Source organism: Vipera berus, assembly GCF_964194415.1.
Source record: "Vipera berus genome assembly, chromosome: 1".
Taxonomy (NCBI): Eukaryota; Metazoa; Chordata; class Lepidosauria; order Squamata; family Viperidae; genus Vipera; species Vipera berus.
The window spans coordinates 29,965,806-29,978,890 of NC_138202.1; the positions used below are offsets into that span (position 1 = coordinate 29,965,806).

The following is a 13,085-nucleotide window of genomic DNA, read 5'->3' on the forward strand; positions in this document are numbered from 1 at the left end:
CGGACAAAATCGCTCGGATTCGGACCGGTCTGGACTCTGAGTGGGCAGAGTCTGACGATCAGGACACGGGCGGTCTTGTCGATATTACCTGGGAGGAGTTTGATTCTGTGACTCCGGAGGAAGTGGACAGGATTATGGGGAGGCTGAGCTCCACCATATGTTTATTGGACCCGTGCCCTTCCTGGCTGGTTTATGCAGCCCGGGAGAGGACGCGCAGCTGGTTCCAGGCAGTTATATCGGCTTCTTTGAGTGAGGGTATCTTCCCTGCCGTCTTGAAAGAGGCGGTGGTGAGGCCTCTCCTCAAGAAGCCTGCCTTGGACCCAGCTGTATTGAACAACTTTCGTCCGGTCTCCAACCTTCGCTTCCTTGCGAAGGTTGTTGAGAGTGTGGTGGCGCATCAGCTCCCTCTGGTCCTGGATGAAGCGGATTATCTAGACCCGTACCAATCGGGTTTCAGGCCCGGGTACAGCACGGAGACGGCATTGGTCGCGCTGGTGAATGATCTCTGGAGGGCTCGGACAGGGGACATTCCTCTGTTCTAGTCCTATTAGACCTCTCAGCGGCTTTCGATACCATCGACCATGGTATCTTGCTGTGGCGTCTCAGGGGATTGGGAGTGGGAGGCACGGTTTTACAGTGGTTCTCCTCCTATCTCCAGGGACGTTCGCAGTCGGTGTTGACAGGAGGGCAGAGGTCGACCGCGAGGTCTCTCGTTTGTGGAGTTCCTCAGGGGTCGGTCCTCTCGCCTCTCCTGTTCAACATCTATATGAAACCGCTGGGTGAGATCATTCGTGGTTTTGGAGTTGGGTATCATCAGTATGCTGATGATACCCAGCTTTTTCTTTCTACCCCAAACCACCCCAGTGATGCCCTCAACGTGATGGCCCGTTGCCTGGAGGCGGTTCGGGTCTGGATGGGGAGGAACAGACTTCAACTCAACACCGACAAGACTGAGTGGCTTTGCATACCTTCATCCCGGGTCTATTCGGATATTCCATCTCTTTCTATGGGGGGTGAATTATTACCCCCTGTAGATAGGGCTCGCAACTTGGGAGTCCTCCTAGATTCATGGCTCACCTTGGAAAACCACATAGTGGCTGTGACTAGGGGGGCTTTCGCCCAGGTTCGCCTGGTGCACCAGTTGCGGCCCTATCTAAGCCGGGATGATTTATGCACGGTCACTCATGCGCTCGTGACCTCTCGTCTAGATTACTGCAACGCTCTCTACATGGGGCTGCCCTTGAGGACCACCAGGAGGCTCCAACTGGTACAGAATGCAGCTGCGAGAGTTGTGCTGGGAGTCTCCCGATACTCCCATGTTACACCTCTGCTCCGTGAGCTGCATTGGTTACCAGTTGTCTTCCGGGTGAGATTCAAGGTACTAGTAATGGTGTTTAAAGCCCTACATGGCAGGGGTCCGGAGTACCTCAGGGAACACCTGCTGCCGGCATCAACCTCCCTGCGCCCTGTGCGTTCCCACAGAGAGGGTCTCCTCAGGGTGCCACCGATCAGAGAATGTCGATTGGTGGCCCCCAGGGGGAGATCCTTCTCTGTGGGCGCTCCGGAACTATGGAATCAGTTACCGGTAGAGCTCCGGATGGCGCCCGATCTTCGCTCCTTTCGCCGCGATCTGAAGACGTTTTTGTTCGAACAAGCCGGCCTGGCCTGATGGGGGATTGGTGGGGTTTTTATTTTTGTATTTCTATTGTTGTATTTTTGGGGTTTTTATAAATGTAGTGTATTAATTGTTTTAATGGGCAACTATTTAATCTTCTTTTAATATTTGTAACTTTGTATTTTATTCTTGCCCTGTGCACCGCCCTGAGTCTTTCGGGAGAAGGGCGGTATAGAAATATTAATAAATTAAATTAAATTAAAATTAATTGGCATACATTAAAATGAAATTTTATTGCATTCAGCTCACAAAGGGTCACCACCTCCAATATACACTACATATATGAGACGTGGGAGCAAAGAAAGTCAGACTCAGAACAGCAGTGGGGTGACTATGTCACCGGCTCCAACCATTCTTTACATGCATTGCAGTATCACACATGTGCCCAAAAAGGGCAGAACTTATAGCACAATGTTGTAATGTTGTTTCCATCATTATGATGAAAATAGCAAGACTCTGCAAATGCTACTATTTGTGATGTAGGAATAGAACATGTCAAATTTTAAATCCAAGGAAGAGCCAGGGATGGAGATGAGAGAGAAAGAAGACAAGAAATGAAATTTTGGAAACTTTGAATTACTTTCTTAGTAACTAGTAACTTAGTAAATAGAATTGGGATGGTCCTTTTCTTTTTCCCAGTGTTAAGAAGTATTTTTCATTGCTCTGCTCTGATGTTATTTCATTTTAAAATTCAGAGATCTTACACCTGCTTCAGTCAATGAAGAGAAGGTATCATCTCAGAATCCTGAAGCTGAAAAGGTAAGAGTCACATTTTAATGTTCATTTAGATCAGCCTTCCCTAATCCAAAACTGAGTTTGGGGAGTCACATTCCATCTGGCTGATGAAGACTGATGTATGTACATAAATGTCTGTTGATCAATGTCTGTTTGTTATTAGGTGACAGCCTGAAAAATAGTCTTGCATGAATTACAGAGCCACTCACTGGAAACCTGAAATTCATAGGTGCTGTAGAATTTGCCCTTTTTTGCACAACATTTTTGTCCATTGGTGATGATAAGGTCTGTTTAGTATAGCATAGGGTTCATGCTATTAATTCATTAATATCTTTTGATATCAAGGCTTTTAATACAAACTGTTATCCTGTAATAGCAGCTGCATTGTATACTCCTCAGATACAAGCAGTCTGTTGCATCCCTTCTGCAGCATCACCTTCTGACGTCTACCTTGAGTGCTAACTCCTTGGGCTTCCAGAATGGAGCTGGCTAAGTCAGTCTTTCTCAACCTTAGCAGCTTGAAGTCCAAGTTGCCAAGATTGAGAAATACTGGGCTTAGCAGTTGCAAGTTTCTTCTGCCTGAAAGTTCCCTCTCACTGACCAAGATGCTTTGCTTGGACACTTCAGACCAACTGGATAGTATATGGATACAGCTGGCTATGAGTGGGGTGAGAAGGCAGTGAAAGTCACAGGCGTGCTTAGAGATGGATCCTCAACATCATTGCATCATGATGCAGATGACATAAATTGCAGTGAAATTTCATCCTTTGCATGCAAAGTCTACTGCGCTAAGACCTTTCAAACCAAGGTTTTTCTGTATTGCAACTTTTTAAAAGAAGCAGAAAAAGTTATAATCCTCCCTGAAATCAGGCATAAGTTATTCCCTTGACAGCCTCTGAATTCCATGTCTGGATAAATCTAATTTAAAAATATCTTGGAAGTTTCCATTAGCATTAATCAATTCCCCCCCCCCCCGATAATGGTTTTGAATAAATAAATATAGTTGAATTTACTTGTTCTGCATAGTCATTTACTTATTCTGTCTAAAAGAAATTGTGAGGAATAGTATTTGCCACTTTCATAATTCTGATTGCTAAACCAGAGAGCAAATCTCAGATGTTTATTTGAAAATTCAGATTTATTTTAAAACTACCTTCTACAAGCATTTTAAAACTGTATTCTGTAAAAGTTGTAATTTCTAGCCTGAGCATATTTTACTATTTTGCCATTCCTAATACATAGGAAAAAATAGTGCAATAAGGACATCTGGCTTTAGGTATGGCTGAACCCAGCCTTTATGCATATGGAAAGTTCCTCTTTATCAACATGAATGGGAAAATATAAATGTTCAGTATCACAACTTTTCATATAAAATGTCCTGAATTAGGATAAAATAAATCTGTGAAAGTAATTTCCCTTGTGGCTTTATAACCTTCAGTCTTTTTATATGAATCTTTAATTTTGGAAATCTTTAATTTCCTTTTATATGGAAAATTAACAAGGTCTTGTTCTATTGAATATACATAATTATTGTTATGGATATTGCAATTATTTATATATTTTGGTTATATTTTTAGGATTCAGAAGATGTTTCTTGTATAAATTTGGAACCAGAAAAGGGATTTCAAAATGGCAGACAGCATGCAGAAAAGTTGGAAAGTGATGGAGACTTGGCCTTAAAAAAATTAAAAGAAAGGTATATTTCAGTGTAAAATATTGAGGTGACAAGAAATAGGTATTTACCAGAAATATCTGGAATAAATTTGCAAGCATCTTTTTTTTTAAAAAAATAAAGCTGAATCTTCAAACTGGCTTACCTTGTTTTGATCTGTCAGATTCCAGTCCTAGAATTCTTATAGAGAGTAACATAAAATGTATTTTCCTCAAGTTGTTCTCTTTGGACTACTCTGAATAATTATTTTAGATTTCACAATCATTTGGTCTTTAAATAGCTGAGGGCTCTTCCAATTGAGAGAAGTGCCTTGCTTCATCTCCTTTTGGAAAATTTCTACGGTGTTCTTTCCTCATCCTCAGAAATCAGACCTCTCCTGGTTGGATTTGCTTACTTGCATGTTGAACAATTTAAGAGCCTGCTTTTTTGTACATGTTTTTTGTGGCCCTTGGCCAGAAAGTAAATTTAAAAATAAAAAAGCACATTCAGTTTAGGATCTGGAAGTAAGAAGATGATTGCATGTCAAGATGGCTGATAGAAGAAATGAGAAAGTAATAGGAAACAAACAGTTGTATTATTTCATGAAGAGGAGGAGGAGAAGGCAGCATTAGAAGAAGCAGGAATCTTGTTTTCATGTCCAATTTTGCATAATATTACTAATGATATCAAGTTTTCTCTTAGCTATGACAAAGCAAGACATAATCTGAAGCTTCACCTGAAGAGCATCAGAGAGACTATAACTCTGTCTTTCATTGATGATGTGAAAAACATTTCTTCCCTCCAGAAGAAATTGCAAACATTGGAAGTAAGTGTTTAGGTGCTTTCTTAATTTGTCTGTTAAGTCAGGGTTCCTCAGACATTTAGCATAAGTGGCTGTATTTGGGATTTTGAGAGAATATAATGGACATGTTCATAAAATGGTTATTAGGTCAGGTGGAGCCAGTTATAAAATACCTGTAAACCAGAGGACAAATAACAGCTTAGGATACAAGTATCCTCATTTGAGTTTCTGACAGTGACTCGGGGGCCACTAAGAGAGCCAGTAGTACCGTTAGTATAAGATTCTGCTTGAGGCTCATGCTTTGGTTTATATCCTGTTAACTTCATATTAATTTTTTTAAAAAAATATTTTTTTAAAAAACGAATTTGTAAGGCAGGATGCTTGGTGGATGCCAAAGAATGTGTCACTGCACTTTTGCTCAACAAGCACCAAACGTAATCTTGGGGTATTATGTAGACAGGTGTTTATTTTGCCAGTAAAAAACAAATGGATTCTAATGGGTCACTCCATGGAACAGCTTGCAAAAGAAACATACTGCAGGACATATTGCATGACACTTCTGTTTATGAAAGTAAAGATTATAGTTTGCAATCCTTAACTGTTTCTTGGAACCTAGCAATGGCTAACACAAGAGTTTGAATAATACCTTCTCTAGGCTTATCTTTTCAATTTGAACAGAGTTAGCACTGGTACTTACTGAGCATTCATTAGGTTCAGAGAAATTAACAAATGAATTAATTTAATAATTACATTAATTATTAAAATTAAATTAATTGATTTTAATTATTAAATTTATTAATATTCCAATTAGAATTTATATGAATGTATTATAACCAATAGATGAACTGGCTGTGTGTTGTCTCAGTTAAAACACTATGTTAAACTATGGAAAAAGGCATAGTTGAACTTTATTTCTATGTTTTTGTTTATAAATCTGACTGTTACTTAAAAAAAATATAGCATGTCACTATTTATACATTTTGTTTCAGGCTTTAGATAGCAAAGGTGATTCTTCCTGGAAACTGTTGGATTCTGTGGCTTCACAGTTAGTAAAGTTCTCAAGTGAGATGGACAATTCTGTCATCTCTGAGAAATCTCTGGAAGATTTGCACAAAGAATGGGATGAGCTCCAGTTTGCTTTAGATAAAAGGTACAGTTGGCAAATTAAAACTTGAAGAAGTAGTGGGCTTCTAATTGAATGGACATAAGGGGAACACACATAGATTTTGTCTTCAACAGAATCAGTAATGCCCTGTTCTGAACTAGTCTGACTTATCAGATGGTGTGAGAGATGGAGAAAGTTAGTTTAGCTTGCAGATTGCCTCCTAAGTATTCAGCTGTTCATGTGAAGAGGGGATGGCTTATGTTCCTTATGGACTGAGACCACAGAAAGTGAGAAGAAGTGATAATGCACAATCTGGATTGATTTCTAGGAAGGTCTCTTTTTTTAAAAAAATAATAATCATATTCATCTAGCCTTGAAAGGGAACAACAGAGATTCCCAAAAAATGAAGATAACAAAGATGTGTTCAAGTTGCCCCATCGTTATGAACTTCTAAGGAAGTCGTAGTAATTGATATCAAACATTATATCAGATTAGATTTGTCAAACATGGCACATCCACCTAGATGGCCAGTTCTTTCAATAACTTCTGCAGGCAATGGAAGTAATCTTGGGAAGTTTTGCTCTGTTTCTAGACTTTATCCTTATACTCATGTGGGCTAGATATTTTAAACAAAATGGTCAGTTGGGGCATTGATTATCCTACTCCTATTAGTCAAAATTTTACAAAGTCTGGCTGATGCTCAAAAGCTAAGACTTTTAATGAAAAAGCAAAAAGCAGAAATTATGTTAATGGAGTTGTATCAAGAACTTTGTTCTTATATATTGTACAATGTGTGGAGACATTTCCTTAGGTGATGTTCTGTTCATTTTGCACTTACTATCCTTCAGGATGGAATCTTTAAAGGCTGCTTTGGCCCTTATTATGCCAATAGAAAATGAGTGGGTCTTACTCTGCAGATCAGAAGAACAACTTTGTAAAAGAGACATTCCACGTTGTATGATGAGTAGAACTGATCTTCTGTACAAGAAAGTGAAGGTTTGTACTGATCATGTTAAAATTTTCTTTGGAATTCAAATAATATCTATTCATCTTCAATAGATTACCCCCACATTCTTCTAGAGCATTAAGACTATATTCACAAAAATCCTAAGTGCAAAATTTCAAAAAGAAATTTTCAGAAAAAACTTGGAAGCAGAGATGATGAAGCCTCCTCTTTTCTCAGTTCAACTTCCCAATCTCAGCCACTTTTCTCTAAGGGAAAGTGGTAGTAAACAGAAAGAGAGGTTCTGAATCTTTCTTTACTTTGTATTATATTATAATGTTTATTATAGCCCAAAGACCCAAACTGGTCTTCTTTAAGTGCTTTCCTCCAAATCTGTTTATTCCCCTAGAAGAATAATCATATATAAGTGTGTCTGCTCATCATTTTTCATCAACTAACATAGATGTGGTGCTTAAGAATATTAGAAACTCAAGTACTTTATATCAAGTTGACCTGTTGGTCCAACAACACTGACCAGTGATACTGTAGCTTTTTAACAGTATCAGGTAGGAGTTTTTCCAGCCCTAGTTAGAGAAGTGCCTTTCTGAATAAAAGTATGCAGGCTACCATTTTGCTATAGAGCCATCTCTCATTCTTCAGATTTAGTAAGTGTAATTGCATAGTAATTAATATTATGCTTAAAACATAGTTTCCAGATTCTATCATCCTTTCTTTCAGAAAATCCAGGCATCTATAGCAAATTGTATTGAACAGTGCGACAGCCAAGAGCAAAAAAGCCCTGCAGGATGGACAATTGACCAAAGAGATCGGCAAGCCATTGGTTTAATGATCAGCAAGTATAAAACACAATTAGAAGAACTGAGTCAAAAGATAGAAGTCATTGAAACAATTTTACAAGATCTTGAAAGTTTTCTGGCTTCCCTGAGACGTATTCAATATTCTGTGGATGACTCTACACCGCTGAGCTGGTCTCCTCAGTCAATGCAGGAGGTTTCTCATATGGAGAAAGAAGCCAAGTCTCTAGATGAGAAATTGAAGCAACTTCATATCTATTTGGTAGAGGCTGAAAGTGGTAAAAATATGAGCTGTGAAGAGCTTGTAGCAACTTTATTTGTAAAGGAATGCCCCTCTATTGGTTCTGAAGCAGCAACAGAGTATACCCAGAATCAAAAGACTGAAGAATTTTCCTTGAGGAATAATGAGCTATTTAAAAATCTTCAAGATATATATGATTCAATCAGTGTGATAGGCTTGCGGGACCCAACAATTCCTGCTATTTCGCAAAGGTGAGAAAGCCTTTTTTTCACTAATTTTATATCTTCTGGTTGGGAATTATGAAAGCTTCTTAAAACTGGAAATATTTTAAAATAATATAATAATAATATACAATATAATAAATATAATAATCTGAAAATATTTTAAAATAATAGAATATCAGAATAGTCACAGTGAAATTATAAGATATCAATCTATTTTTTTCTCTTGATAATATAGGTTGAAGTTGCTCAATGAACTGTGGAAGAAGCTTGATCGCTGTGCTCCAGAAATGAAAGCCTTGAATGAGATTAGTCAATTTTCCCAGTTGCCAAAAGCCCAGGAAAATGAAGTCAGTCGGCAGTGGACGCTTACCCAGGACCTATGGAAGAAGACTAAACTTGCCATTACTGAAAAGTAGGTCGCAATTCTATATTTATATGTACCTCCTAGGAAGTCCTACTGATACTGAATAAAACTTACTTCTGAATAGATTTCATTAGGACTGTACTATACATACATACATACATACATACATACATACATACATACATACATACATACATACTGCTTTTCTGCTAAATTTCATGCAGCTGTAGACTGAGACATTGCTCATCTTCCCACAGTGCAATAAATTAGAGATAAGTGATCTCTCATGCTGGAACACATAACTTCCCTTTTATATCTCCTTGGAAATTAAAGAATTCATGGAAAAAATTATTATCAAAATTATTAACTGTAAAACAAGTAAATTATCGGAAGCCAAGAGCAAGCCATATTTTCTGCCGTGGTTGTGGGAAAAATGAACTTGGAACTTTTGGTTAAAATACTATAAAAAGAAAATGATGAAAAATGTGTCTCAAAATTGAAAAAAACAAAATTTCTTTTTGCAAGAAAAATGTATACACAAGCAGTATATTTAGTTGCTTCTCTTAAAAGAAGTATTTCATAATACAACTTTTGGGGACTGGACAAGTTTTAAATGATTACATGATTGAACTTTAGTTTGTGTAAGAAACTCTGTTGGTAAGGAAGTAGCATGTCAGGGAATTAACTTTTTCACTATGGAAGAATGAAAACTCCCCTTTCTTGCATTCTAACTGGAAGAATCCAAGAAGGGATCTCCTACTTTGATATTTTAAAATGGCCATGCTTATCCTTTCCTTCCTCACGTATATTTGTTTTCATAATATTTATTTTAAATGTGGATTGTTATATTTTTATATGTATTGTTTTCATATTTGTGATTTTAATCGACTGTTGTATATTGTCCAGAGCCACCTTTAGAGAGACAAACAGCTATAAAATTTGATTAATAAATAAGTATTCTGCAGCCAGTAATGTATACAGGTAGTCCTCATTTAGTGACTACCTTGTTTAGTAACCATTTGCAGTTATAACAGTGATGAAAAAAAATCACTTTATAATCTATTCTTGCCTTTAGGATTTTTACAGACCTGTAAGATGAAGTAAGATCATAAGCACAGTTGTGTGTTCATTTAACAACCACTTTGCTTAATGACCAAGTTGCTAGTCCCAATTGTGGGAGACATTCTTATAAATACTCTCAGACTCTTTCTGTCTTTACATGATCAGTTATCTTCATAATTAACTGATGCCAATTATCATAGGCATCTATTGTAAGTAGAACAGCAGCTTAGGAGTGGGCAATGCAAAACTGGAAATAAGTTAAACTCCTCTCCCTATGTAGTACGATTGTAATTTTAATTTTCCTCTAAGATGGTATATGAAACTATGAAAGCATATTCCTGCATTTAATCCCTAGTTTAATCTTAAAGGCTACTAATTCTCTTCTTCATTTTTGTGAAAGCTTATTTACTTTGGAGTTGAATGGGCCTACTGGATTCCTTGACGTGTTCATAATCATTTGAAAAATAAGGTTCTCTAATCTTAGGCTGGTGTGTAAATGTCTCCAATTTTCTTTTGGCTTTGTCCCCTTCTATAGGCGTGAGTACTGTAAAAGCACAATGGAACTCTTGAAGCAATATCAAAGCTGCAAAACCTGTTTGACTAGCATTATTCTGAAGCAAGAAAATGCCCTATCACAGCAAGCCTCCTACATGGGAAAAGAAAACCTGCAGAAGATAATTGCTAAGGTGACGTTTTAGGGAATTTTTGTACATAGGAAACCATCTCTCTGGTTCTGTGCAAATGAGCAACACCCTGTAGCATTTAGTGATGGACATGAGGCACAATGCATTGAGAACTGGAAGACAAACTCCATAAGTATTTTACCATAAGTATTTTACCTCTTTCACTGCTCATCACTGTGTTAAAAGACAGCAGTAATGCTTTAAGTATCATTTATTTATTTATTTATTTTAATTCCATTTATATCCCGCCCTTCTCCGAAGACTCAGGGCGGCTTACAAGCTTAGCAGTAGCCTTCATTCTATGTATATGCCTGCTTGTTAGGGCTTTCACACACACCCCAAGCGGCATTATTACAAAGTCAGCTTAATTGCCCCCAACAATCTGGGTCCTCATTTTACCTACCTCGGAAGGATGGAAGGCTGAGTCAACCTTGAGCCTGGTGGGATGCGAACCTGCACTAATTGCAGGCAGCTGGTGTTACTTAAGGAGGCATTAGCCCACTGCTCCACCAAGGCTCTCTCAGTTATATACTGCTTAAGTGTATCATCAGTTGACGCAAAGGTCTAATCCCTAGTTGTGAAACCCTATAAAGCCCCCAGTTCAGAGTTTTATCATCAATTTGAGCTGCCTGTGACTGGATCAAGAACACTATGTTTTATGGGTAGAAACTGCATCTTACTTTTTGGTCTGTTGCTGTCTATCCAGTGCAGCTAGTAACTTGCAGATTCATTGTGAACAGTGATGAAATCCTAATTTTCCTACTCTATGTGTGTGTATAGTATGTTCCCAATGAAATGGGAATTATGAATCCATGTAGATTACAGTCCAGAGATGTGTTGCTTGGTGCCCTTTGGCTAATACCTATGAAGCACTGATTGCATTCCTTCCAGCCTGCAGTAGATACAATCTGAAAACAAATCTTCTCTGCTATGGAACAGAGTTCTTAGCAGTGATTCATTAGAGAAGACCCACCTTGTATACAGCGTTGCCACCAACAGTCCATGGGGAGAGAGGAGAAAAGCTTCCAAGCCAAAAATCTTTGGGCTTCTTCCAGGACTCATCCTGCAAGTGTTAAGATTTTTCAGCTTTTACCATGTCTATAGGCAAGCTTCCTGTCGATTAAGACATAGATAAGTTTCATGCAAAGCACTTACTATAGGATAGAGGAAAAATTACTCACAGGTACCCAACTTTCCATAAACCATGAAATATATCTCTGGAACAAAATGTTAATACAGACTTACAACCTCAGTTGAGCTCAAAATTTCTATTACTAAATGAGACATTTGTTAAATGAATTTTGCCCCATTTTACGACTTTTCTTGCCATAGTTGTTAAGTGAATCACCACAGTTGTTAAGTTAGTAACACAATTGTTAAGTGAACCTGGCTTCCCCATTGACTTTGCTTGTCAGAAGGTTCCAAAAGGTGATCACATGAACCTGGGATACTGCAACCGTCATAAATATGAGTCAGTTGCCAAGTGCCTGAATTTAGATCACATGACTATGGGGATGCTGCAACGGTCATAAGTGTGAAAAATGGTCATAAGTCACTTTTTTCAGTGCTGTTATAATTTCAAATGGTTGCTATATGGACTGTTGTAAGTCAAGGAATACGTGTTTAGGATATTTTAAAATGTCAATAATATTTCCATGCTTGAATGGGAAGCAAAGTTTATCAATAGTCAACCATGTCAACATTAACAAAATATATAAAGAAAAGACTTAAATATTCAGAATTTGATAATATATGTTTGTTATGTTACCTGCCTTGAAGATTTAACTTTGCCTCAAGGAGGACTTGAAATGGGTTGTACCATTTCAGAAGAATCTTGACAACACTTTCTGTATCTTTGTTACTTAAATAAAGGTCTAAAGATTTCTCATTCTTGGTCTTTCATGATTCTCTCCAGTTTATCCATAATGTGATTAATAATACGAATCAGAATCTAAATACTTATATTTGATGTATCTTTCCTTTCTGCCAAGGTTGTTTTATTTGGATTCAGCAATGTCATGAGAGTATAAATAAACTGGTCAGAATTCTCCCCTCCCCAAAGTATGCAGAGCTTCATGCTTATTTTTTTCTGTTAGAGGAATAAGAAGACAAGTTGTCTATCATCTGTTGCTTGAAAACCTTTGTCCTACTTTCTCATTGTCTAGCTGGATGTACTAAAAACAGAGTACTGTCTGACAGGGAACAAAGCTGTCATTAACAAAAGCTTTATAACTGCCAAGTGGTATAGGTCAGTACTCTACTGCCTGTGTTTGTGTGTTTTGGGGGCATAAGAGCCATTTCAGAAGCCCAAAGTGGTAAATAAAAATGGTATTTTGCAAGTTCCAGAGATACAAATTTGGTGATGCAGTTTATAAATTAAAATGGATCGTTCATTTTTGAAACAACTGTAGTTATCAAAGGAAATATTGTATTACCTGAAAAACAATCTGTTTATTATTATATGTAGAACAAAATATTTGAGGTTTAGTTTGCCATAAACAATCCAGGTCTTGCTTTCAACATAGTTTTGACAGTATAATTCAGTATTATAGGAACAGTATATGGCAAATGTGTGAGAGGAGAATTGGGAGTCCATATATTTGAAAAGAAGATGAATAAGCAAACAAATAAATCTGAAATATACTGTAGCTATTACGCAAGTTAATGAGTTCATTTGCATAAAAAGAGCAGAATATTGCTCAAGGTTTAAAATATTTGAATAGATTTATTTCTTGATAAAAAGTAACTGAATTATAATGCTTTAATAGAATTGGATTCGGAAATG

The 13,085-nt window shown here is 37.5% G+C and overlaps 1 protein-coding gene across 13 annotated transcripts in view; it reads left to right on the top strand.

Annotated features, from left to right (window-relative positions):
* SYNE2 (spectrin repeat containing nuclear envelope protein 2) overlaps nt 1-13,085 on the top strand; it is a 252,931-nt gene that overhangs the window by 60,317 nt on the left and 179,529 nt on the right. For all 13 annotated transcript variants that reach the window (XM_081313270.1, XM_081313260.1, XM_081313271.1 and 10 more), the window contains exons 23-30: nt 2,371-2,434; nt 3,988-4,106; nt 4,764-4,887; nt 5,853-6,013; nt 6,817-6,964; nt 7,650-8,218; nt 8,427-8,603; nt 10,153-10,303. In XM_081313270.1, coding sequence (XP_081169396.1) covers nt 2,371-2,434; nt 3,988-4,106; nt 4,764-4,887; nt 5,853-6,013; nt 6,817-6,964; nt 7,650-8,218; nt 8,427-8,603; nt 10,153-10,303 — 1,513 coding nt within the window. The remainder of the gene's footprint in view (nt 1-2,370; nt 2,435-3,987; nt 4,107-4,763; nt 4,888-5,852; nt 6,014-6,816; nt 6,965-7,649; nt 8,219-8,426; nt 8,604-10,152; nt 10,304-13,085) is intronic.